This window comes from Babylonia areolata, chromosome 25, assembly GCF_041734735.1.
Source record: "Babylonia areolata isolate BAREFJ2019XMU chromosome 25, ASM4173473v1, whole genome shotgun sequence".
Classification (NCBI taxonomy): Eukaryota; Metazoa; Mollusca; class Gastropoda; order Neogastropoda; family Buccinidae; genus Babylonia; species Babylonia areolata.
The window spans coordinates 22,695,429-22,722,947 of record NC_134900.1 but is presented as its reverse complement, the minus strand read 5'-3'; the positions used below and the strand labels follow the sequence as shown (position 1 = coordinate 22,722,947).

General features: G+C 42.4%; 1 protein-coding gene across 1 annotated transcript in view; it reads left to right on the top strand.

Moving 5' to 3' along the window:
* The window catches only part of LOC143299472 (uncharacterized), an 83,723-nt gene that overhangs the window by 31,350 nt on the left and 24,854 nt on the right, over nucleotides 1-27,519 (top strand). The window contains exons 9-22 of the mRNA XM_076612695.1: nucleotides 456-590; nucleotides 2,451-2,597; nucleotides 4,515-4,649; nucleotides 7,801-7,909; nucleotides 10,532-10,611; nucleotides 11,618-12,222; nucleotides 12,992-13,079; nucleotides 13,577-13,653; nucleotides 14,971-15,007; nucleotides 15,877-15,974; nucleotides 17,855-17,983; nucleotides 22,216-22,361; nucleotides 23,056-23,191; nucleotides 24,525-24,668. Coding sequence (XP_076468810.1) covers nucleotides 456-590; nucleotides 2,451-2,597; nucleotides 4,515-4,649; nucleotides 7,801-7,909; nucleotides 10,532-10,611; nucleotides 11,618-12,222; nucleotides 12,992-13,079; nucleotides 13,577-13,653; nucleotides 14,971-15,007; nucleotides 15,877-15,974; nucleotides 17,855-17,983; nucleotides 22,216-22,361; nucleotides 23,056-23,191; nucleotides 24,525-24,668 — 2,066 coding nt within the window. The remainder of the gene's footprint in view (nucleotides 1-455; nucleotides 591-2,450; nucleotides 2,598-4,514; nucleotides 4,650-7,800; nucleotides 7,910-10,531; nucleotides 10,612-11,617; nucleotides 12,223-12,991; nucleotides 13,080-13,576; nucleotides 13,654-14,970; nucleotides 15,008-15,876; nucleotides 15,975-17,854; nucleotides 17,984-22,215; nucleotides 22,362-23,055; nucleotides 23,192-24,524; nucleotides 24,669-27,519) is intronic.

Genomic DNA, 27,519 nt, shown 5'->3' with positions numbered 1-27,519 from the left:
TCATAACACATAAACTAGAGAACTACCTGTGACATTCTGTGCTTATAAAACAGTCAGCAACAGGACTTGATGCATGACTTTCCTGTTGTCCTGTGCAGTTCAGTGTATTTGTATTGTGATGTTATCAAACAGGATACTGTTTCAATCAAAACACACTGAAACACTATCAGTTTTGTTGGTCTCTGATGGTTCATGTTGTGCGTCTTGCCTGTTTCCTGAATCAAGGGACCTAACCCAACACTACTGTTAGTGAATCCATCTTGTAATACAGGTTATCAGAGGTCTAGCAAGATAAGATAAAATATATCATGCCCTGTATCAAGGGACCTAATCCAACAATTTCTACATCAAGGGATCTAACTCAACACTACTGTCCAGTGAATCCATCCTGTAATCCAGGCCAGCAGAGGTCCAGCAAGACACAGTATGTCATGCCTGTCTCCTCTGTCCCCCAGGATGTACAGACAGAACATGGGGACAGAACTGCACACACAGCTGTGGACAGTGTAAACGGTCACATCCCTGTGTGCCAGAGAACGGAACCTGCTCTTCTGGCTGTGAGGAGGGTTTTTCTGAGCCACAGTGCAAAGGTAGGTGTGTGTGTGTGTAATAGTAGTCATTGTCTTTAATTTTACACTTTTCTACTCAAAATTTCTTTAGACGATATTTTGTGTGTGTGATGTGTGCATGTATATGTGTGTGTCTGTATGCCCATGTGTGTGTGTGTGTGTGTGTGAGAGAGAGAGACTGGGTTAGTAAATGGTATGTATGCGGAAATCTTCAATTTGTTGGTTTTTTTATGTGTTATTATTGATATCATTAAGATATGTGTAATCTGTGTATGTGTGCATCATTTTACAAAACCTGTGTTTGTAAATTATTAGTGTTTTTTTATGCACGTATGCAAATTGAAATGTGCTTGTTTTTATCTTACTTGCATACATAGGTTTTTGTGTAAGTGTTTTGGGGTGTCTGAATTGTTTCTTGGGTAAAAATATATTACCGAATGGGTCTTGCAAATTGTGCTTTTATAGTATTAATCATTGTACATTTATGACATTTTTGAAATTCTTTGATCTGTTTCTAGTTTAATGTGTTTGATTGATATAAGTACTGGATGCTATATGAAAATAAATTATTGTTATTATTATTCTTATACATGATTATTATGCCAATCTATTGGCTCAGAGGTCCAAAAGAAGAGAAAAAGAGAGGCACAGGCAAAGCCAGCTTTGATTAATGCAAGAACTATCCATTAAAGCAAGAATGAATATGTGAATAATAGGGAGGTTGTGCAGCCCGCTTTCTTTGTAGACTTTTCGTCGCTCACAGAGCAAGAAGTAGGTCATATGACGACATTCGCAGCCCACCACGGTAACCGACTTCACTGGGTGCGCACTGCTTTTGTTTGGACAACTTTTTGGCAGAAGTTATAAATGGATCAGTTCGAATATGTAATGGCAGATGTATGACAAGAAACACACTCAAAGTAAACATAGAAGACTACAGCAAATAATGGGTGTAATTATAAAACCAAATATTCTTGTAAACTTGCAAACATAGTCACCTAAAATGTTCAAAATCCTTCCCTCAGAACAGCAGTTTCCACTTTGAAATGTTAGCCTTTTGGTGACCTGAAAAAAAAGGAAATGGAGACACATGCGCATGCAGTTCTCTCTAAAAATAGACAGGGAACCCTGAGGAAAATCCGATGAAAGTGGGCCTGAACACCCTCCCTAATATTGTAACTGTTACTTTTGTCTTCTCATTGATATTATGTTTGTGGAATATGTATTTGTGTTTTACAAATTCCTTGTTGGTAAGTTACAGCTGTCCTTTTACACATAAATAAAATTTTTGTTGCATGTTTTAAGGTTTTGTTTTGAAGAGGTGTGTTATAGTATTGTGTTGTACTTGTAGTGGTGTGTTGTAGCATTGTTGTGGCGTGTTGTCACATTGTAGTGATGTGTTGTAGCATTGTTGTGGTGTATTGTAGCACTGTTGTGGTGTGTTGTAGTGGTGTGTTGTAGCATTCTTGTGGTGTGTTGTAGCATTGTTGTGGTGTGTTGTAGCATTGTTGTGGTGTGTTGTAGCATTGTTGTGGTGTGTTGTAGCATTGTTGTGGTGTGTTGTAGTGGTGTGTTGTAGCATTATTGTGGTGTGTTGTAGTGGTGTGTTGTAGTGGTGTGTTGTAGCATTGTTGTGGTGTTTTGTAGCACTGTTGTGGTGTGTTGTAGCATTATTGTGGTGTGTTGTAAGTAAACTAAGAGGAACAAGTCCAGAGGTGGGAGGGAGTGTGGTGGGGGGCTATCAGTACATACACAATTATAAAGATCCAAATAATAAATCATAACAGACAGCTGAAATGCAGGGTTATTGCATAGACTCACAATGTGGGTGGACCGTAAAGGTTCATTAAAAATGATTTTTTTTTTACTGGTTGTTTTCAGATTGCATCAGTGGACATTACACCAAAGACAGTGGAGGCTGGAAGAGGTGTAAGAAGTGTGGATCAGGGTGTCAAAGGTCAGAGTGTCAGGGGTTGGACGGTCACTGTGTCTGCAGGCCTGGGTGGATGCCCCCCATGTGTCAAGAAAGTAAGGTCATCGTTTTAGTTCCAGTGTGTGTGTGTGTGTGTTTATGTGGGTGTGTGCATGCATGACTTAATGAGTGAAAAATATTCAGAGACAGAAACACAGAAAGAGACAGCAGTCAGAATGAATATATATTCACAGTTTATTGTTTGGTTTAGTATATTGCCTGTTTTGTTTGTCGTCATCTTCTTCATCGTTTTTGTTGTTTGTTTTTTTTTGGATAAGAAAAAAGTTGAACCCTGCCCCCACCTCAAAAAAGTGAGGCAGAGGTACAAGAACAAGAGCGTATCAATAAAAGACAGAAGATGCTGCTTTGATTAAAACAAATCTGTCTTGTACCAACCAATATTGATGATAACACAAACTAGAGAGCTACCTGTGATATTCCCTGCTTGAAAGACAGAGTGCGACAGAACTTGATGCAAGACTTTCCTGTTGTCCTGTGCAGTTCAGGATACTGTTTCAATCAAAACACACTGAAACACTCTCAGTTTTGTTGGTCTCTGATGGTTCATGTTGTGTCTCTTGCCTGTTTCCTGAATCAAGGGGCCTAACCCAACACTACTGTTCAGTGAATCCATCTTGTAATACAGACCAGCAGAGGTCCAGAAAGATGCAGTGCATCACCTCCTGTATCAAGGGACCTAATCCAACAATTCTTGTATTAACCCCTAGGCTGCCTATATGATGAGATAACTCGTCATGTAGGCTTCGCTTCCACAATGACGAGATTATCGAAACATTCTGACTTTTCCCTGGTTTGCATTCAGTTCGTTGACAAAAATAGTGGTAGCTTTAGCCTGAGGAATCTTTCTAGATTCCAGTTATAGCTAGAAACACCATCTACGTCATGAGGCAGTCCTTTATTTGAACGTTTTGGTTGGGTTACTGTCCCAGTGTTTGCCTGGCTCCTCTCCTCCCTCACTCAACAAAATGTCGGACTGACACCATGCTCAAGACATGCAATCGTGGTGAACTAAATCAACTAAGATTGCTTTCTTTAGCTGTTGCTTAGAAAGAATTGAAGCGTAAATTCGAAGGAGAAGATAGTAATGAACATTTATAGGATGATTTGAAAGGGAGCAATCAAGAGACTAGCCAAGATACGACTATCAGTGAGTGATGCTGGCTGCACAGATTTAGCAGACGACATAACGTGACCAAATTATTAGCAGGACATAGTGTGAGCGATATTCTTGGCTCTCAGCCAACACAGTCTGATGAGAACTGGATGAAGTGACCGTGTGTGAGAGGGGTGAAGAGGAGTGGGGTGGAGACTGAGGGGGCGTGGCCCCACAGCCATATTATCACTTGGAGAGGTCACAATGCATTGTGTATGTCTCTCTCTTTTTTTATTTTTATTTTTTATTGTAGTTGTTCTTGTATAATTTGTGTGTGCAGGTATTATCCATTTGTCCAGAAAATATGATATTTTAGTGCACATTACCTGACTAATGTGTGTAATGAACAAGTTGAAAATGTGACAAAAAACAAAACACTGATTTCAAAACAACAGCATGTCACTAAAAATATATAAAATGGGAAAACAGCATGTGTTTTGCATTCTTTATTCATTTACCTTTCAGAAAATGTATACTTTTATGGGTCTTTCTCCAATAACAAAGAGCACAGAATTTTTGAAAATTTATACCCGTTTTTTGTGGAAAAAACCCTGGTAAATAGATTTCACTAAAATCTTATTTTCCTGGCAATGAAAAGGTTAAGGGTTCTAACCCAACTACTGTTCAGTGAATCCACCTTGTAATACAGACCATCAGAGGTCCAGAAAGATGCAGTGCATCAGGTCCTGTATCAAGGGACCTAATCCAACACTACTGTTCAGTGAATCCATCCTGTAATCCAGGCCAGCAGAGTTCCAGCAAGACACAGTATGTCATGCCTGTCTCCTCTGTCCCCCAGAATGTACAAACAGAACATGGGGACAGGACTGCACACACAGCTGTGGACAGTGTAACGGGTCAGCCGTCTGTGTGCCAGAGAACGGAACCTGCCCTTCTGGCTGTGTGGAGGGTTTTTCTGAGCCCCTTTGCAAAGGTAGGGGTATGGTTGGTGTAAATGTGTGTTTAATAGTAGTAGTTGTAGAAGTAGATCTTTGATATTATTTTATTCCACTCTACATGATGTTGGACCATATTGTGTGTGTGTGTGATCGTGTGTATGGTATATAATTGTGTACGTGTGCTTGTGTGTATAAGTAGTTGTAGTAGTCTTTAATTTTACACTTTTCCACTCAAAATGACATCAGACAATATTTGGGTGTGCATACATGTGTGTGTGTGTGTGTGTGTGCAGCTATTTGTTTGCGTGTGTTTACATGCATGTTTGTGAAAGAGGCTTGGTGAGTGAATGGGTGAGTATGTGTGTGTAAATCTTCTGTGGTCTTTTTGTTTGTTTGTTTTGGGTTGTTTTTTTGCTTTTGTCTCATTGATATTATTGAAGTTTGTGGCATATAGATATATATATGTTTGCATTGTGTTACAAATCCTTGTTATTATAAAAGGTAATTGTCCTTCTTTTACACATGTATACAAATCTTAACTGTGTTTCCTTTTTATCTTGCTTGCTTGCTTTGGGTTTTTGTGTATGTGTGTTGGAGTGTCAAGAGTCGTTGCATACTGGATAAGAATATAATCATTGTGGGTCTCGTAAATTGTGCTTTCATTACAGCATTAATGATAGTTGATAGTGCTTTTATGACTTTTTATGATTATTTTTTGTCGACATCCGGAGACAAAGTTAGTCTACACTCTATATGCACTGACTCTTCCAAAAAAGAGAAGTTGACAAAAGAATGATTATTTCATCAGTTTGAAACACCCAAAAGCCAAATTACACTCAACCACAAAATCAAATATATAAATCAAAAAGGTTATGTTCTCTCTCTCACACACACAGTCACATAACTCAAACCACCCCAAAGAAAAAAGAATTCAGTCTGTCACTTACTGTTTCCAAATGGATGAAAAAAGATGTATTGTAAATGTATTGTATTGTATTGTAAATGTATTGTATTGTAAATGTATTATATTGTACATCACATCCCTCCCCACTATCTCCAAAGTCACCAGTCACACCCTGTGATGACACTTAGCTTAGCAACTAAAGTTGATTGGCCCTTGCAGCCACAAGTAGTTGGAACGGGATAGAGGGGCTGATAGTTACAGGCTCTCTTGCAGTGGCAGTGGTAGGTCCCAGCGACCCAGAGGTAGGAGAGAGGGGGAAGGCGTTAACAACGAAGACAACGAAGGAAAAGGGTAGTTTTATATTTGAAGAATTGAAAACTGAAATCAAACTGTTGATGAAATCTGCAACAACAGGGTCACAGGGGTGAAGCCTAATAATACTGGCTTCACTCCTACCCTATCCATTTAAGAGCTCAGACAATTAAGCAGTTAGCCACAGTAACTGGCAAATAAGTAATTAGTGTTCAGTCAGCCATCAAATAACTCAAACTGACAGTACTATTATTAGCTCATCAGCTACCACATTTTGCACAGTATTGCACATTGTATAAACATTATCCCTTGCACACAGTACACAACTAGAACTGAAATAGATCTGCACATGGAACAATAACCCACTGTCAAAAATATCATCACATTATTTTACAGTGTGTACACATTTTTAAAGAACATCCCTTGAAAACAAGGAATAATCATCTTATCACAAAATACATACACTGACAGTGACACACACATGAAACAATGCAGCATTTCAGGCTGCTTCCACTGTCACATTCACATGTCAGTCAGTCACTATTGCCTTCTGGAATAGTTAGCAAAGTGTTCAACCTGCCAGGCTTTTCTGTGGTACTCTCTGCAGAGCCATGAACTTTCCCCCCAGTCTTCACACAACACAGACCACATAATGTGCCGGAGAAAATACACATGAAGAACTCAGAACAACTGCTCTTCACTTTTCACCTACCTCTTGTAAATAGATCTGTACTCAGTGAACTGACAGCAAGCCACTTGCATCAGTCTTGCACTGCTAACTTTCTGTTATTTATCATAACATCACACTGCTCTCCTCTGACTTTTCTCCTCTGCTCCTAATAAACAGATCTGCTCAGTCTAACAGTTATTATATGAAAGTTAATGCTTCCGTTCACCACTCTGGTAACTCTGAAAGTTGTCAGCTTCAAACAAGCCTATTGTCGACCTCAAACACGCCTAAATGTGGTACAACAACCACATAAAGTGTGACTTATCTCGCTTGCGGTGCTATATCAAGTGGTGCAATTAGCGTTACAGTCTCTGCTATAAATAGACAGACCTTTGAACCTCACTCTGAACAGGGGTGACAACACTGACCTTTTAACTTCAGGCAACAATAGCTCCTAGCTTTTCCTGGCCTGTTGGCCTTTAACCAACAGATTGAAAAATAAATAGCCTCTCCCTGTGTAGGCCACTCACACCAAAACTTTCCTATTACACAGGGATCAGGCAACTGCCTTCTGAGTATCTTTCATTTCACCATATTCACATGAACAAGAGGGGACTTCACTCTGGCTCAGCTTGCTGCAACCAAGACCGGATGTATTAAGCAGACAATAATTTTCAATCATCTCAGAGCGTGTCATTTTATATGTTTTTAGTTTATCTTAAAAGTTTATTCATTTCATTTTAGGTACTGTGTAAATTTTTTAGAGCTTGCTTCAGTGTGAATTACAATGTTACATGAAAATGAATTCTTCTCCTTCTTAGTAGTAGTAGTATATAACATGCCAATCTATGGACTAAGAGGTGAAGAAGTCAAAGAAAAGAGAGACACAGACAAAGTGATATTTGATTGATTGAGGAAATTTTTAATATTGTTATATTTATATATATATTAATCTGGTAACTGTTAGAGCAGTGTTTCCAGTCTTGGTTTTGAAGAAGTTGCTGTTGCTTTTCAGAGGCTATGGACCCCCATGATTATGGTAACCGTGACATCAATGTTTACATTGTCTTGGTTTTAAAGTTGTGAGTTTTTTGCTGTTTGTCTTTTCAGAGGCTGTGGACCCCCATGATTATGGTAACCGTGACATCAATGTTTACATTGTCTTGGTTTTAAAGTTGTGAGTTTTTTGCTGTTTGTCTTTTCAGAGGCTGTGGACCCCCATGATTATGGTAACCGTGACATCAATGTTTACATTGTCTTGGTTTTAAAGTTGTGAGTTTTTTGCTGTTTGTCTTTTCAGAGGCTGTGGACCAGGATGGTGGATGGACAGACAATGGTGTGGTCATCACAGTGGTGGTGGTTGCGGTGGTGGTGGTGGTGGCAGTGTTTGTGGTTATTCTGGTGAAGAGGTGCGTGTGCACTGACACAGACTACACTGTTGCTACTTCCATAACAGTTAGTCTCAGATTAGACGATGAATGCGGTCCCATTTGCAGTATGCACTTAACATGTAAAAGAACCCACGGCAATGAAAAAAAAAAAAGGTTGTCCCTGGCACAGTTGTGTAGAAAAACCCACTTTCATAGTGTAACAGTTACACTTGCAGACAGGAAAAAGAAGTTAAAATAAAGGTGGCGCGGCAGGGGAGAGCTGCCTAAATTCCACGCAGAAAAATATGTTGTGACAAAAAGTGATACAATGAAAACACTGCAATGATAATAATAAAGCAGACTGACACTCGTATCTTCCAGGCAGGGAGCTTGTGGCGTTTACAGTTAAAAGTTATATATACATAAAAAAAAAAAAAATGCATCAAGTACACCATACTCTCTGAACCTTTCTCTCTCTCTCCCTCTCTCTGTCTCTATTGCTCTCTCTATGTCCCCCCTCTCTCTTGATCTCTTTCTGTCCATCTCTCTCTATCACTCTTTCTCTGCCCCCCTCTGTCTCTATCTTTCTATCCCTTTCTCTCTATCCCTCTCTTTCTCTGTTCCCCTCTCCTCTCTGTCTCTCTCTCTCCCACCATTTCTCTTCTCTTTCTCTACCCCCCACCCTCTTCTTTCTTTGTCCCCACCCCCTCTCTCTCTGGAACCAGCTACTGTTGATGCAGGCTTGCTGAAGGCAATTCAGATGACTTTCAGCAATCATTTTGAAGTACTGTTTTGGTCAAGGAGGAAAATACAAATGAGATTTCATCTTGTTTCTGTTATTGTGATCCCCTATCCCCCACTCCTCTCCCAAAAAATAACAAATTCTTACATGGTTTTGTAAATATGCTTTCCAAGCTGGAAAGATTATCCATGTATTGTATTGTCTTTACATTTTTATCAAAACAGATTTCTCATTAGGGAGGGCATGGGGCTACAATGCAGTGCCACCCTTTTTTTCTTCTTTTTTTTCTGTCTGCAGGTATATATATATATATATATAACTTTTACTGTTCCTTAAAGTGGGGTTTTCTCCTAAATTTGGCTAAGGACAGTCATTTTGTTGCTGTAGATTCTTTGACATGCGGTAAGTGCATACTGCACACATGATATTGCTTCATTGTCTCACCTGTAAGATAACACATTTCACATTTGACACATTTCCATTCAGTTTTGACAGTGTTCATGTGAGTGACCCAGAAGACGATATGTGTTTGTGTCTTTGGAAATGAACCATTTTTGAGTTGTTTGCTCAGAGTTCTGTGTCCTTGGAATGTGATCTGTTTTTTAGTTGTTTGCTCAGTTCTGTATCTTGGAACATGAGCTGTTTTTGAGTTGTCTCCAGAGTTGTGTGTTCTTGGAAAGTGAGCCATTTTGAGTTGTTTGCTCAGTTCTGTGTCCTTTGAACTTTGCCACTCAAGTCTTTCTTCCTTCCTCTGTCTCCTTCTGTGGCACCGACATTCCTCTTTCCTCTGCCGTCCACAGTCTTGGTGTCAAACTCTACAAGTCTCTTTCCAACAGAGTCTCTTTCGAATCAGCAGCATGTTGCAAACTTATGCAAAATGTGTTACTTTGAAATTCACAGAATTGCATCCATTTGTCATCTCCTGATGATTCAGCCAAAACTGTCCTCTGTGTCTTTGTGCTGTCCCACGTGGATTATTGTAATTCCCTACTTGTTGGTTCACCCAGCTACCTCATTGCTAGGCTTCAGAAAGTCCAGAACCGTGCAACTTGTCTTGTCTTTCGTTCCTCTAAATTTGATCACGTCACTCCTCTCCATTCTTTACACTGGCTCCCAGTACAAGAAAGAATTACAAAGTCGTCTCTCTTTGTTTAAAGTCCATTTAGACTACTGGTCCACAGTATCTTTCTGATCTTGTTCATCTTTATACATCCTCACACCAACTCCACTCTTCTGACAACTGCCTGTTTAGGATCCCCCCTGTTTGAACCAAAACATATGGCCGTCGCAGTTTTTCTTACCAAGCACCCACATTTTGGAATCAACCTCCTCAGTCACTCATCTTTGCTGCAATCTTTCATATCCAGTCTGAAGACTCACCTGTTCTGCTCCTGAATAATTCTATACAGCTTTTCCCTTGCCATTATTGTGAACAAAAATGACTGTCAGTGAGTGAGTCAGTGTTTTGTTACAGAATTTGTGGGTTGTATTTTTGATTGTGTGCTGGTTATGATTGTTTTCTGTGACATATGTGTATGCACATGCATGTGTGTGTGTGTGTGTGTGTGTGTGTGTGTGTGTGTGTGTGTTTATGATTCAGTTCATTAGCTTTTTTAATGGTGTAATTTAGGTTTGATTCTTGAGTTTGATTTTGCCCAGTGGCAGCAGTCGGCTCTACACAGGTAGGCAGCCTGTTGTGTAAATGACCCCGTGTTTGTAAAGCTCTTAGAGCTTGGTCTCCGACTGAAAATAGGTGCTATATAAGTATCCATATTAGTCAATCAATCAATTAATATTTACTTTTTTTTCTGTGTGTAAATACCTAGGGCTTATTTTTAAGAATAGATATAATGATGATAATATTAATGTGAGACATTTTGAGTTGTTTGCTCAGTGCTGCTGGTATATGTGATGTACAGGTTCAACGTCTGGCGGAAGAGAAACGCTACCAGCAGGGGTGATGCCACTTCTGGTGCCATTGGTCTTGTGAATCAGCAAGGTATGTCAGTGATTGAATTAATGATGTTGATTATGGGAAGGATAAAAATGATAATGCAGACTGATGCAGAGAAATATGTTGTGACAAAAAGTAATACAATACAGAATACTACAGTAACAAAATTAATGCAGATTGATGCTCACACCTCCCAGACAGTGACATGTACTCTAAAGTCATATACTTAAATGTACATGCACTCCAGTACAGTGTGCCATTCACAAAGTGTGTGCACACTTTAGGTAGGCCCGGCTCTTCCTTTTTTGAGGAAGTGTCTGGGTTTGTTCCAATGTACCTTTTATTTACCTGTGTGCCAGCTGAATCGGTAGCGTAAGCATCACTGACTTGAAGTTGTGTACTTTGTGAATGGAGAGAGTTACCACTCTTTACTATTCGTTAATCATTTTATCTCCTGGCCTCATTGTTTGTTAATTAATAGTCAGTAAGATGGTAGGCAGAAGGGAAGAGGTGTGTTTTGAGAATCTTTAAAAACAGAACTGGGGAAACCAGGTGATGTAGTGAGAAGTGCAGTGTGTTCCATACCACTGGGCCAAGACAGGAGAAAGAACACTGACCTTGTGGAATAGGTGTATTTAAAGAGACTTGTAATGACTGAAGTGTGGAATTCAGGTGTAGTGAAAAGTGCAGTGTGTTCCATACCACTGGACCAAGACAGGAGAAAGAACACTGACCTTGTGGAATAGGTGTATTTAAAGAGACTTGTAATGACTGAAGTGTGGAATTCAGGTGTAGTGAGAAGTGCAGTGTGTTCCATACCACTGGACCAAGACAGGAGAAAAAACACTGGCCTGGGATTTGCTGTTTCTTGGAGCAATTGTCTGCACTCTGGAGTCAGCAGCCCAAAGTAAAGATCTAGGAGTACAGAAGGAAAGTTAGTCATAAAGGTATGTGGGTGCAGTTTGGTTTATGACATTGAAACACATGGCAGCTAGTTTCTAGTCCACACACAGACAAGCATGCACACATCATTTTTGTTTCCTCCCTCAAGGGTCCGGAACCAGCAACGAAGGACCATCCAGCCAGCAGCAGCCGACAGCCACTGACAACAACCGACCCATCATGGCCGCGAGTCAGCCCACCAGTGACCCAGGTCACACCAGTTGTGTCAACGTCACAACCTCCAAGCAAGCTCTGGCTGCTGCCCCTGCCACCGCTGACAAACCTTTGTATGATGACGTCGACATTTCTCCACGTTTAGGGGCCTCAGAAGCCTCAGCCTCACCTGGTCCCAAAATGCCGGAGAAACCGGGCAGGGGAGCTGAGATGAACACGGATGACGGAGGAGCAGCAGGGGGAGGGGAATTCTTGTACATGAATGCCCCGGGGAAGAAGAAAACACCGTCCAGACCACTGTGGAAGAAGAGGAAGAAGGCTGAGGATGGGGGCGGGGAGAAGACGACAGCGATGGCCATGGGGCACATGGAGGGGAGAGAGGAGGAGGAGCAGGAGGAGGAAGAGGAGGATGTGTACACACACGGGGACCTGTACGCTCAGTGCCCCGTGGTTCAGAACCGCCAGTCCATGTTGGATTTCTTCCAGACCCGTCTGCTGCACTGTCTGGCTCACCCTGAGGAGCTGTCCCAGCAGTTCAAGGTGGGAGTGGTTTGTGTTGTTGGTGTCGGTGGTGGTGGTGGTGGGGATGGTGATCTTGTTGATGGCTGTGTTGTCTTTGTGATGGTAGTGGTGGTGGTATTGGTGAAGATCTTGTTGATATTGCCGTTGGTGATGAAGTTATTGTTGTTTCTCAAGCGCTGTCACTACAGTTAAACGTGGGATTGTTTTTTTGTTGTTTATAGTGTTGTTGTTGTTGATGGTAGTGGCGTTGTTGATGGTGATCTTGTTATTGTTGATGATGATGGTGATGATGTTATTGTTGTTGCTCAGGAGCTGTCACTGCATTTAATCATGGGAGTGGTTTTATGATGTTGTTGATGGTGGTGGTGGTGGTGGTGGTGTTATTATCGGGTTGTTGTTGATTATGATGGTGATGTTATTTGATGATAGTGATGTTGTTGTTGATCTGAAGGTGATGTTATTTGATCATGGTGATGTTTTCATTATTGTTGGGTTGTTGTTGTTCATTATGATGTTGATGTTGTCATTGTTTTTGTCATTGGTGTTGTTGATTTGATGGTGATGTTGTTTTTGTCATAATTGCTGATTGCAATTGTTAGTATGATTTTCTGGTTGATATTGTCTCTCTCTCTCTCTTCTCTCTCTCCCTTTGTTTCTGTTTTTGTCTCTCTTGTGGGTGTTATTAATAGGCATTTTCCACATTTTCTTGTTAATTTTTGACCATATATTTTTTCCCTTCTCTTCACCTCTTCTCATGATAATAATAACGATGTGTTGATGTGTTCAGAAACTGCCAACTGGAATGCAGTACCCAGCAGAAGCTAGCAGTTTGCCTGGCAACTTGAACAAGAATCGCTTGAAGAAACTTGGTGCATGTGAGTAAAATTGGCACTATCCATCATAAGTGCACATGCACACGCGCGCGCACACACACACACACACACGCACAGTATTTGTACACATAACATTAGGCTTACAACAAAGCTATGTTGATAATATGAAGCAAGAAGCAAAAATACAGTATTCAAGAAGCTTTACCCTTTATGCATATTTTCACCCTGTTGTAATAGGCCAGAGGCCTCTGCAATTAGTCCCTTGACTGTTGAAGTGAAATCAGTGTTTTTGAAGTGCAAGAATTACTTCTTACACAGATGTAGTTGCTGTTACTGAACAACACCAATACAGTTCCAAGAGGCTGAAGTCCAAATAAGGACTTGTGACCAACATCCTGACCTGTGACCTTGATCTTGTCTCAGACATTACAGCCCTTCGCTGACCAGCGTATTCGTCAGCACCAGTCAGGGGGTTAAACCATTCTGAGTTCTGTTCTTTACTTCTCAGTTGTATTTTGATGCCACCATCCATGTTCCAGATGACAAGAATCGCGTGGTGCTGAACAGACCTGTCAGGGGAGACGACACAGACTACATCAATGCCAGCTTCATAAAGGTCAGCGTTAGCAGCCCCATCAATGTTCTCTGGGAGAGACAGAGAAACAGACATAGAGGACACACACACACACACACACACACACACACGATGGGGAGAGAAGAGACACAGAGAGAGAGGAGAGAAAGAAAGAATAAATGGATGAATGAATTTAACTCCCAGTGAAATAGATAAAGCATGCATGCTTTTCATTTATCCAGTCCCTATAGACAATCAAAAAGAAGAAACAAAACAGATTTAAAGAAGGAAAAGGTGATGTCAACAGCCACTGTGAATTAATTAAAATGAAAAAATATGTATTAAAGATGAGAAGAAGAAAAAAGGGAGAGAGAGAACCAACAAAAAAAAAAAAAAAGAAAACAGGCAGAGAGAGCGAGAGAGGATTATTCCCTTATCTATTCATTCACATTCGTATAAAGAACATATGCATTTACTTGAGAAGAGACAGAGAGAGGAAAAAAAAAGTCTGTAATGATGAAGTGAGGGTTTGACATATACTGCCAAAAATAAATGTTTTGAATTCTAACACCTTACGAGCCATATGAAGAAAAAAAAATATTTTGCCCACAAGTATATTCTGTAAATCTTTTCATTGCTTACTTTGGTCAGAGAGAAAGAGTGTGTGTAGGAAGGGGTGTGGGGGGGTGGGGTGGGGGGGGTGTGAGGGTGTGTGTGGGTGGGGGGGTGGGGTGGGGGGGGGTTGGGGGGGGGAGAACAGTTGGGATGTGTGACAGTGAGTGTCTGGGTTTTTCAGTGGTTCTTTGTGTGTAAAAGATGCGAAGAAATCTTCGTGTGCTTACAAATGTAGAATTCACTGCCTCTTTCAGTCCATCACAGTCCTTCACTCACAACCTTTAAAACAAATTGAGAAACATTCCTTTCAAGCATTCTCTATATAATTAATGCACTCCATCCATTTCTTCCACACATGTTTATGTGTGCTCTTGTGTGTCTGTGTATGTATGTGTCTGTGTGTGTGTTCTTGTGTACTATGTGTCTTAAGGACTTGTTATTGTAAAGCACAAGGAGAGGTTTGAAAGGGTTTTTACATTATTGCTGGTGTTGAAGATATGATTATACTTATAGTGATGTAATACATACACACGTTTTGAGCCCTTCCCTCTCTAGATCAGATTTTCTTGTCATGTTTACTCCCCACATGCAGAAGGCAGTACTGGGTTACAAGGTTACCAGTAGCAGAGAACCTCTGACCTGACTACACGAGAGGTCTAAAAAGCGCTATACAAATGTACTATTATTGTTGTTAAGATATGATTTTAGTGATGCGATACATACCTGGTTTGGGTCTGTCAACAGGGCGTGCATTCAGACCGGGACTACATTGCAATGCAAGGTGAGGCTGTTACACTGCTGACTGGAATGCTCCTAATTGAAGGGACTGAGATAAGTCAAAGTTTACAGGTCAGGGTGTCAGTGACCTTTTTTTGCGGGGGTGGGGGGTGGGGGGGGGGGTTGTTTTGTTTTTATTTACTTTTTCATCTGGGGATGGCATTGCTTTTGTTTGCAAAATCAACAGCAGCACTTAAAAATTCACAAAGCGAAGACTGGCGCTTAAAATTCATGCCACACTGATATCTTTTCACCAAGACTCAGCAGTCAAAGGGTTAAAAACAACAAGACAGTGGTAACTGCACTCAAGGTTCATGTCACTGGTTTCATGTCACCACGGTTCAGCAGCTATGGGGTTGATGTGGTTCATAAATGTGGATCGTACTGTAAATTACATGTAAATCTCCATGTAAAGCCTGAATGTGGATCTCACTGTAAATTACATGTAGATCTCCATGTAAAGCCTGAATGTGAATCGTACTGTAAATTACATGTAGATCTCCATGTAAAGCCTGAATGTGGACCGTACTGTAAATTACATGTAAATCTCCATGTAAAGCTTGAATGTGGATCTTACTGTAAATTACATGTAAATCTCCATTTAAAGCCTGAATGTGGATCGTACTGTAAATGATATGTAAATCTCCATGTAAAGCTTGAATGTGGATCTTACTGTAAATTACATGTAAATCTCCATTTAAAGCCTGAATGTGGATTGTACTGTAAATTACATGTAGATCTCCTTGTAAAGCCTGAACGTGGATCTCACAGTAAATTACATGTAGATCTCTGTGTAAATGAGGATCTCGGTGTTTTATATCATATAATCGTAGTTCATTGTGAGTCCTCCAGTTGTTCAGTGCCTGCTGACAGGTCCCCGTCCCAACACCTTGGGTGACCTGTGGTGGATGGTGTGGCAGGAGGGGGTGGAGCAAATCATCATGGTCACCAGGCTTGTGGAACATGACAAGGTGAGGGTTGGGGGGGGACACCTTAAGGTGAGATGTTGAGGAGGGGGGAGGGGACACCACAAGGTGAGATGTTGGGGAGGGGGGGGGGACACCTTAAGGTGAGGTGTTGGGGGGTAGGGGGACACCACAAGGTCAGATGTTAGGGGTGGGGGGGACACCTTAAGGTGAGATGTTAGGGGTGGGGGGGGGGGGGGGGACACCTTAAGGTGAGATGGGGGGGGGGGGGATACCTTAAGGTGAGATGTTGGAGGGGCAGGGGGGGGGGGACACCTTAAGGTGAGATGTAATGTGAGATGATGGGGGGGGTAGGGGGGGGGACACCTTAAGGTGAGATGTTGGAGGGGCAGGGGGGGGGGACACCTTAAGGTGAGATGTAATGTGAGATGATAGGGGGGTAGGGGGGGGGACACCTTAAGGTGAGATGTTGGAGGGGCAGGGGGGGGGGACACCTTAAGGTGAGATGTAATGTGAGATGATGGGGGGGTGGGGGGGGGGACACCTTAAGGTGAGATGTTGGAGGGGCAGGGGGGGGGGACACCTTAAGGTGAGATGTAATGTGAGATGATGGGGGGGTGGGGGGGGGGGGACACCTTAAGGTGAGATGTTGGAGGGGCAGGGGGGGGGGACACCTTAAGGTGAGATGTAATGTGAGATGATGGGGGGGTGGGGGGGGGGACACCTTAAGGTGAGATGTAATGTGAGATGATGGGGGGGTAGGGGGGGACACCTTAAGGTGAGATGTTGGAGGGGCAGGGGGGGGGGACACCTTAAGTTGAGATGTAATGTGAGATGATGGGGGGGTAGGGGGGGGGACACCTTAAGGTGAGATGTAATGTGAGATGATGGGGGGGGTAGGGGGGGGGACACCTTAAGGTGAGATGTAATGTGAGATGATGGGGGGATAGGGGGGGGACACCTTAAGGTGAGATGTTGGAGGGGCAGGGGGGGGGACACCTTAAGGTGAGATGTAATGTGAGATGATGGGGGGGTAGGGGGGGGACACCTTAAGGTGAGATGTGGGGGGGGGGGTGACACCTTAAGGTGAGATGTTGGAGGGGTAGGGGGGGGGACACCTTAAGGTGAGGCGTTGGGGCGGGGGAGGGGAGGGGCGGGGGGGGGTGAGGGGGGGGGGTGCAACACCACAAGGTGAGGTGTTGGAGGGGCAAGGGGGGAACACCTTAAGGTGAGGTGTTGGGGGGGGGGGGGAGGGTGTCTCTGTGTGTGTTTGGATGAGGATGGGTGGCTGATCTGTCTTGTGTGTGTCTGTCTGTCTCTTCCTCTCTGTCACTCTGTTTCTCTCTTGTTTTATTTCTGTCTGTGTCTCATTTGTGTGGATTTGTTGTTTCCACAGCCCATCAAACACTGACATGTATCACGGGATCTTTAACGTGCACAGTTGATTTTTTGCATGTGTATAGACATGAAAGGATGTTCAAGCACTAGCAGGTCTGCACATCAGTTGATCTGGGAGATTGGAAAAGTCTCCACCCTGAACCTCAGGGTGCCATGGTTGGGTTCAAATCCAGGACCCTTAGATGAAGAGTCAAGCTGTTTTAACCACTAGATTGTTGCATGCCGTCTTTGTGGTGGTGGTAATAGTAGCAGTAGTAGTGTTGGTAACTGACACAGTTTGTGATGGCAGTAATAATTCCATCATAAATTAACAAATAATACTGTAAAGATAAAGCAGACATGGAGCTCACTGTGTGTACAATAAAAAGTTACACATGCATAAACATACATATATCAAGTACACCATGCAGGAACAAGAATGTGCACACACAGACACGCAAACAGATATGCACACACACCTAAGTTATCAACTAGCACATCAGTCAACAAGTCAGTTCATCTTGCCCTTTTTAATTGTGTTTCCACAGGACAAGTGCACAGAATACTGGCCACCTTTTGGAAAGACCATGACGTATGGACAAGTAAGTGTGACATCACAGCACGTGGAAGAGAAGACTGACTTTGACATCAGAACATTCGTCATCACTCTCGCAGGGGTGAGAAATGGGACGCTTTTTTATTTTTTAAAGAATTTCAAAGGAGGTGAAAGATGTTGTTTTATTATAGATCAAGACTTTAACATAAGATATAATCAGGTCTTATATATCCATGGTTATATGTCTTTTGTGTTTGTGTGTATATATATCATATGTTTAACCTTGGGTGAAAAATCACCTAAACCCATGGTTTCGCCCAGTAACTCACATAATTTTAATGCTAGTTCCACAAAATTTTATCACTTTGTCAGTAAGGAGAAATATTACATTTCCACTGAAAATTGTCAGTTTTTGATTATAAACAATGAAGTAAATAAACAATAGACGTTCCAGTATATTTTGGGTGTGTACACACCCACACTAAAAAAAGAACAAATCTTGCTCATCATGGGTGTATGAGCACCCAGACTATTTGTAGAGAGACCACAGCTCTCCTGTGAGCCAGCCATGCATGATAGGAGTGGCCTCACTGACCAGTGTTTTGACAGGACGTTGTTCCTTCCCTGTACACCACTTCATCATCACTGACTGGTGTTTGGGCAGGACGTCTACACCATCATCAGAGACTGGTGTTTGGACAGGACGTGAACACCATCATCACTGACCGGTGTTTGGACAGGACATGAACACCATCATCAGTGACCGGTGTTTGGACAGGACATGAACACCATCATCAGTGACCGGTGTTTGGACAGGACATGAACACCATCATCAGTGACCGGTGTTTGGACAGGATGTGAACACCATCATCAGTGACCGGTGTTTGGACAGGACATGAACACCATCATCTGTGTTTGGACAGGACATCTACACCATCATCAGTGACCGGTGTTTGGACAGGACATCTACACCATCATCAGTGACCGGTGTTTGGACAGGACATCTACACCATCATCAGTGACCGGTGTTTGGACAGGACATCTACACCATCATCAGTGACCGGTGTTTGGACAGGACATCTACACCATCATCAGTGACCGGTGTTTGGACAGGACATCTACACCATCATCAGTGACCGGTGTTTGGACAGGACATCTACACCATCATCAGTAACCAGTGTTTGGACAGGACATGACCACCATCATCAGTGACTGGTGTGTTTCGAAAGGACATGAACACCATCATCAGTGACTGGTGTTTGGACAGGACATCTACACCATCATCAGTAACCAGTGTTTGGACAGGACATGACCACCATCATCAGTGACTGGTGTGTTTCGAAAGGACATGAACACCATCATCAGTGACTGGTGTTTGGACAGGATGTCTACACCATCATCAGTAACCGGTGTTTGGACAGGATGTCTACACCATCATCATTGACCGGTGTTTGGACAGGACGTGGACACCATCATCAGAGACTGATGTTTGGGCAGGATGTCAACACCACTTCATCATCACTGACTGGTGTTTGGGCAGGATGTCAACACCATCATCAGAGACTGATGTTTGGGCAGGATGTCAACACCATCATCAGTGACTGATGTTTGGGCAGGATGTCAACACCATCATCAGTGACTGATGTTTGGGCAGGATGTCAACACCACTTCATCATCACTGACTGGTGTTTGGGCAGGATGTCAACACCATCATCAGAGACTGATGTTTGGGCAGGATGTCAACACCATCATCAGAGACTGGTGTTTGGGCAGGATGTCAACACCACTTCATCATCACTGACTGGTGTTTGGGCAGGATGTCAACACCACTTCATCATCACTGACTGGTGTTTGGGCAGGATGTCAACACCACTTCATCATCACTGACTAGCATTTGGATTGCACGTAGTTCCTTCCCTGGACACCACTTGGTACCAGCAGATCTGCGTCTGCCCCCCAACCCTCTTTTTTTGTCTTTCTTTCTTTTTTTGCATTACCTTGTCTGCTAATAGCCTTGCCTTTAAACTTTGCAGTGTTTCAGAACTTCTTTCGCGCATTGTGTCCTAAATTTTACTGATTTCAGGAAACAATATTAATTGCACTTGATTGAAGGGTCAGCCTGTCTATAATTAATACACTTACTTTGAACAGAAAAGGAATTCAGAATGCGTCATGGGGGGAAAAAAGGAGAAAAAGATTGCGTGTCTTGAAACCATTGATCTAGGTGTGGTTGAAATTGTAGAGTCTACATATTGACCACACAGTGAGTTTGGAAGCAAGATAAACCTGCCAACTCCTGAAGTTTGAGCCAGGCACACCATCATTTCTGACCATGCTGGGATGTCTGCCACAGCAGATCGTTTATAAACTGTGCGGCTTAGCTGCTGTTTTGCGACAGTGTGGCTTACGGAATGGAGGTCAGCACAGATAAATCCCAAACCATGGTAAACAGCGTGAACATGGCCCATGCCACTATTTTCATGAACGGAGAACAACTTGAAGATGTTGGGAACTTCAAATATCTAGGAGCAACCCTGACAAAAGATGGAAGCAGCAAAGCAGAAATAAGAATTCGCATTGGCACAGCCACTGCAGCCATGACCAAACTGAACAGAGTGTGGAAAAGTAACATCCGATTCTCCACAAAATTCAAACTCTACAAAGCCCTGGTAGTCTCCATTGTACTGTATGGTTGCGAGGCATGGACACTGACAGCCAAAACTGAAAGGAAGATCCAGGCCTTTGAGAACAAATGCCTGAGGAAGCTCCTTCAGATTCCCTGGATCGAGCACAGGACCAGTGAACATGTACGGATCAGAATTGAGAACCTTGCTGGACCTCAGGAACCTCTCCTTTCAACTGTGAAGAGACGCAAGTTGATATGGTTTGGACACAACACTCAACACGCCAGCTTGTCCAAAACAATCATGCAAGGCACCATCGAGGGCAGGAGAAGAAGAGGAAGACAGCGGAAGAACTGGCATGAGAACATCAAACAATGGACCGGACTCCACACACGTGAGCTGCTGCCGGCGGATGCCAACAGAGACAGATGGAGAAAGGAGGTTGCATCTGCGGTCCTCAGGCTTCCCCCAACGACTACTTTGTAGTTATGGGCCTGAGGTGAGGTGGAGGTGGTTTTGACATGTCTGCTGGAAAACCTGCTATTTTTTCTGTCTTTCCATGCACACACACACTCTCTCTCTTCCCCACCCCCACCTCCCCTCTGTCTCTATCTCTTGCGCATAAGTGCACCTGAATTGATTTAGAACTGACCAGTACATCTTTTTCTGTGTCAAATCGTTGAAGGCCTAAATGCAGCAAGAGAGGAACAGATGAAATAAATTTTATAACTGGCCAGTTTAATCCGAATCTCACCTTCTTCCCACCCTCTCTTAGGTCTCTATTTGTCTTTACCACCACCCCCCCCCCTCCATGAAATCCATTTTCTCTCTCTCTCACTCTCTCTCTTTCTCATTCTGATATGTAATTAATGACCCAAAGTTTGTCTAACACACACACACACACACACACACACACACACACACACACACAGAGAAAGAGACAATGTTTGACCTAAACTGAGAAGGATACGTCTTTCCATTTTGCATTATTACATCATCGTACCATCTACACGTAGAGCATCAGGAAATCCATGGGGTCACTTATTTGTGTGCGCACACTTCAGTTTGCTTTCTTTTTGAGACAGACTGCTTTAAGACAGAAACAATGGGTTACTGCACACAGCGGGTACTGTGTGCAAAATTTTAGGCAATGTACGGGAATGGTAAATTGACTTTGTATCCTTATTTTGGTTTTGCCTATCTTTTGGTTTAAAATAAACTGACAGGTATTCAGCTCTGGCTCCCCTTGTGGCCGGCAGGGCTGTAAACATCATCCTTTGATTTGTTCTGGTGACCATGCACAGTTTGATCCAGTGTATGTCGTTTTGTTTGTTTGTTTGTTTGTGTGTGTGTGTTTGTGTGTGTGTGTGTGTGTGTGTGTGTGTGTGTGTGTGTGTGAATGACAGTGATCATTGTGCATTGTTAATGTGTTTTATACAACAAACTATTTCTGTTACTGGGAGATAATAAAGTATTAACTATTTTGCATTGTCAGTGTGTTTTACACCACAGTTGATTTCTGTTACTGGGAGATAATGAAATTGTGTGTATTACACCACAAATGGTTTCTGTTACTGGGAGATAACAAAGTATTGTGTATTGTTAATGTGTTTTACACCACAGATGGTTTCTGTTACTGGGAGATAACAAAGTATTGTGTATTGTTAATGTGTTTTACACCACAGATGGTTTCTGTTACTGGGAGATAACAAAGTATTGTGTATTGCAGAACTCTGTGCGTCGCACGGTTCACCAGTACCACTACCTGGCCTGGCCAGAACACGGCATGCCTGTGGCCACCTCATTGGTCCGCTTCTGGCGTTACGTCACCGCCCACGTCACCACACCAAATGCCCCGCCCCTCGTGCACTGCAGGTCAGTGGTCCGTGTCACCTGCTGACGTAGGTTCGCTGCTTCTTTCTGGTCACATCCGCATTTCTATTTGGAAATGGCCTTCGTGGTCGGCAAGGCTCTGAGCACCATATTTTGATTTGATTTAATTTTCATTTGAGGCAGATGGCTTCTCCTTGAACACAGACATGGCGTGATGGTAACCTGACTGAATAAAAAACACATGTAACACATCTATGCATGTACTCACTGTATGCACATATGCTCTGGTGTCTGATGGTGCACCTTTTTTTTATTTTATTCATTTGCAGTGTAGAGAGACAGGCTAGAGAGAAGTATTTCATGAAACAATGTAAATTCATTAGAGAGAAACATGGCAGGAGGGCTTTTTGCTCTTCAGCTGTACAAACCTGGGATTCGCTGCCTTTTTCAGTCTGTCACAGTCCCTCACTCACATCCTTTGAAACAAATCTGTAAACATTCCTGTTCAAGCAGTCTCTACATGATTAAGGCACTCCATCCCTTACCTGTATTCTGCAGGTCCACATCTGTTTCTTCCATGTGAATAATTGTGTGTTTGTAAGTTAGTGCTTGCATGTGTGCATGTGTTCTTTTCTGCTTTGTGCCTGACTGACACGTTATTGTAAAGCAGTTAGAGAGGAAAGCACTGTATAAATATATTTTTTGTCTTACAGCTATCATATACATGTATTCTCAGTGCCGGTGTAGGAAGAACAGGAACCTACATAGCTCTGGACATCGCCTGCAAGCAGAAGTCCCGCGGTCTGTACGTCAATGTCCACAGCATCGTCATGGAGCTCCGTGAACAACGCAGTATCATGGTGCAGGCTGAGGTATGTCGTTATCTGTTGTGACAAAATGTAATACGATACAATACAATACAATTAGTAACATGTGGTGTACACAATGGTACAAACCCTGTGATGCATGGTATAACACACCACACTGACACACCATGTGATGCATGGTATAACACACCACACTGACACACACCATGTGATGCATGGTATAACACACCACACTGACACACCATGTGATGCATGGTATAACACACCACACTGACACACCATGTGATGCATGGTATAACACACCACACTGACACACCATGTGATGCATGGTATAACACACCACACTGACACACCCTGTGATGCATGGTATAACACACCGCACTGACACACACCGTGTAATGCATGGTATAACACACCACACTGACACACCCTGTGATGCATGGTATAACACACCACACTGACACACCATGTGATGCATGGTATAACACACCACACTGACACACCATGTGATGCATGGTATAACACACCACACTGACACACACCGTGTAATGCATGGTATAACACACCACACTGACACACACCGTGTAATGCATGGTATAACACCACACTGATACACACCGTGTGATGTATGGTATAACACACCACACTGACAAACACTGTAATGCATGGTATAACACACCGCACTGACAAACACTGTGATGCATGGTATAACACACCACACTGACATACACTGTGATGCATGGTATAACACACCACACTGACACACACCGTGTAATGCATGGTATAACACACCACACTGACACACACCGTGTAATGCATGGTATAACACACCACACTGACACACACCGTGTAATGCATGGTATAACACACCGCACTGACACACACCGTGTAATGCATGGTATAACACACCACACTGACACACACCGTGTAATGCATGGTATAACACACCGCACTGACACACACCGTGTAATGCATGGTATAACACACCACACTGACACACACCGTGTAATGCATGGTATAACACACCACACTGACACACACCGTGTAATGCATGGTATAACACACCACACTGACACACACCGTGTAATGCATGGTATAACACACCGCACTGACACACACTGTGATGCATGGTATAACACACCACACTGACACACACCGTGTAATGCATGGTATAACACACCACACTGACAAACACTGTGATGCATGGTTTTACACACCACACTGACACACCATTTCGTGCATGGTATAATACACCACACTGACATGTCATGTCATGAACAGTATATATAAGACACCACACTGACATGCTCTGTGGCGCATGGTACAACACACCACACTGACATGCTCTGTGACGCATGGCACACCCCGTGGTGTACAGGCCCAGTACAAGTTCCTCCACGAGGTGGTGCTGGAGGAGCACAACAGCTGTGGCACGGTGATGACCTTGGATCAGCTGGACCTTCACCTCCCTGACCCTGTGGACGTTCACTCCACACACCCCACCATTGACCCGCACTTCCAGGTCTGGGGCTGTCTGCCTGGTCTTACCTAGCTTCGTTTTTGTGTGCTTTTCATTGTGTGTTTGTGTGTGTTTGTTTGTTTAATTGTTTTTGTTTGTGTGGTTTTAGATTATTTATTGGTGTGTGTGTGTGTGCGCTTTAGAATTATGAGTTTACTCATTAGATTTATTTATTTGGTAGTTTGTTTGTTTATTTACTTATTTGTTCATGTAGGTATTTTGTCGTTTATATATTCGTTACCAGTGTAGTCATCTTTTTTTCTCTTTTTTTGTTGTTGTTTTAATGTGGATTTTCTTTTTGTCAGTCAGGGTTATGGTATGTGTATGTTGGAGATTTATGGGCAGGGTGTATGTTTGTGAAGATGGGTGTGTGTATGGTAGAGAGAGTGTGTATGTGTGTGGAGGGAAGAGGGTGGAGTGTGTGTGTGTGTGTGTTTATATCTATGCCTTGGTGTGTGTGTGTGTGTGTGTGTGTGTTTATATCTATGCCTTGGTGTGTGTGTGTGTGTGTGTGTGTGTTTATATCTATGCCTTGGTGTGTGTGTGTGTGTGTGTGTGTGTGTTTATATCTATGCCTTGGTGTGTGTGTGTGTGTGTGTGTGTGTTTATATCTATGCCTTGGTGTGTGTGTGTGTGTGTGTTTATATCTATGCCTTGGTGTGTGTGTGTGTGTGTGTGTGTGTGTGTATCTATGCCTTGGTGTGTGTGTGTGTGTGTGTTAAAATCTATGCCTTGGTGTGTGTGTGTGTGTGTGTGTGTGTGTGTGTTTATATCTATGCCTTTTGTATGTGTGTGTGTACATGTTTATGTGTGTGACCACACATGTGTGACACAGATTCATACTCAGTGTCAGACTCGTTTTAATTGTTGTGAGAACCAACCATGGATGTGTGGACACCGTGTAGCAACAGTGCATAGAATTGGACAGAATATTCTGGTTTCAGTTCATTTGAAAACATAGAATAGAATAGAATATGTTTTTATTACCAAGTTTACTGGGGTCACAAGGACTATGGGGGATAGTACATAACAAGGTATGTACATAAATAAAAAATCATACACAAACACAGATACAGTAGAAATTAGGATACATACAAGTGCATATCAATATAAAAACTTGTGCATACTCACACATGCAGGCACTGCACACACACACACACACACACACACACACACGTTTCAACAGAAGCCGCATATTACATGTGGATGACTAGATCTTCAGGTAGATGGTTGTTGATTTCACAATTCTATTTATCATACTGGATTTGTTCGAGAGACAGGGCATTGACTGCTTTGGGGAAAAAGCTGTTGGCGAAGCAATTGGTTTTCGTCCTTATACTTCTGTACCATCAACCAGAGAGGAGCATCTTGAAAATCCCCAAAGCTGGATATGATTCGTCCTGGCTGATTGATCTATGTTTAGTAGCAATTGAAGCAGCAGTAGTACTAACAGCAACAGTAGTAATGGAGATGCAGTTAAAAAACATTAACAAAAAAAAAAAGAAAAAAAAAAGGATAAATGCCGTAGTTGGCAGCACCAGTGTTTTTGACGTACTTTTCACAGGCATGGATATTCACAGAAATTAAAACTGACATCACTGTAAGACAGGGCATGAAAGACTCACAGATACAGTTGTTTTTTAGGAGGGAGGGAGGGGGGTTATTGTGGGTTGTTTTTTTTTTATATATAACAACCAATGATGATGACAGTGACAATGAAGATGCTGTTTCAACTTGCGCATAGTTTTATTTTTCAGGGGATTTTTGTTGTTGTTGTTAGTTTTTTTAGGTCTACATGACTGGTGCTGACAGTTTTTCAGTCCTGCTATGGCCCCATGTGGTCAACTTGGCTTCAAGGAACAAATGATGATGATAATAATCAACATAGGAGGAAATAGTTTGAAAAGTTAACTCAACCCCAACCGAGGCCCTACTGTTTACAACCGTTTCAAAGGAACCCAGTCAGGGCTTTAGATAGTTTTGAGTTTTTGGATTGGCACTTAATTTACATAATGACGTTATAAGTGAAGAATACCTGAACTGACCCACTCTCCACAGCAACCAATAAGTACAACATGTGTTGCTGTGCTGAGCAGGAGAGTTGTTTTAACGGTGACTGGTTCATGTGAACAGTGTGTGTCAACAATGGTGTCCGACCCAGTTTCTTCTGTTACAAGGCAGAGAGCAGAATTAGATGAAGGGGCCCTATCGTGGCTGTATGAGGTTCTGAATTTAATCTGTTTCAAATTCTGTGTGCTTTCCTGGATTTGTATAGAAGTCATCAGTGTGTGGAAATTTCAAACAAAAAATATGGATACGATCATCATCTCACTGTATGATAACATAAGAAGGGAGGAAGTTTTATAGATGTATTCACAAATCTGCCTCTTCCTATCTCTGCGGCTGCCTTCACCTCTACACTCCATCTCGCTCACTACAATCAGCTTCGGATCCACTCTGTTTACACATACCCAGATTCAAACACTCGACTGTTGGCCGCCGTTCTTTCTCTGTCTCTGGACCTTGCAATTGGAATGAACTTCCTCTTTTGCTTCGTCAAGTCTCCACACTCAGCTCTTTCAAGTCTGACCTTAAAACCCACCTCTTCCCAAAATAGCCTCCCTTCCCTGCCTCTTCCTTGTCTTCAGTTTCTCCAGTTTTAGAGTTATGCATGCGTGTGAATGACTGGTGCGAAAGCGCTTTGATTTGTCTCTGCACAAGATTCAGCGCTATATGAATACCATTATTATTATTATTATTATTATTATTATTTTGTCCTCTACTAACTTATGTTTCTGATCAGTTTAGAGATTTTCAGTTAATAAATTCTAACATTTGTTTTTTAGTGATTTTA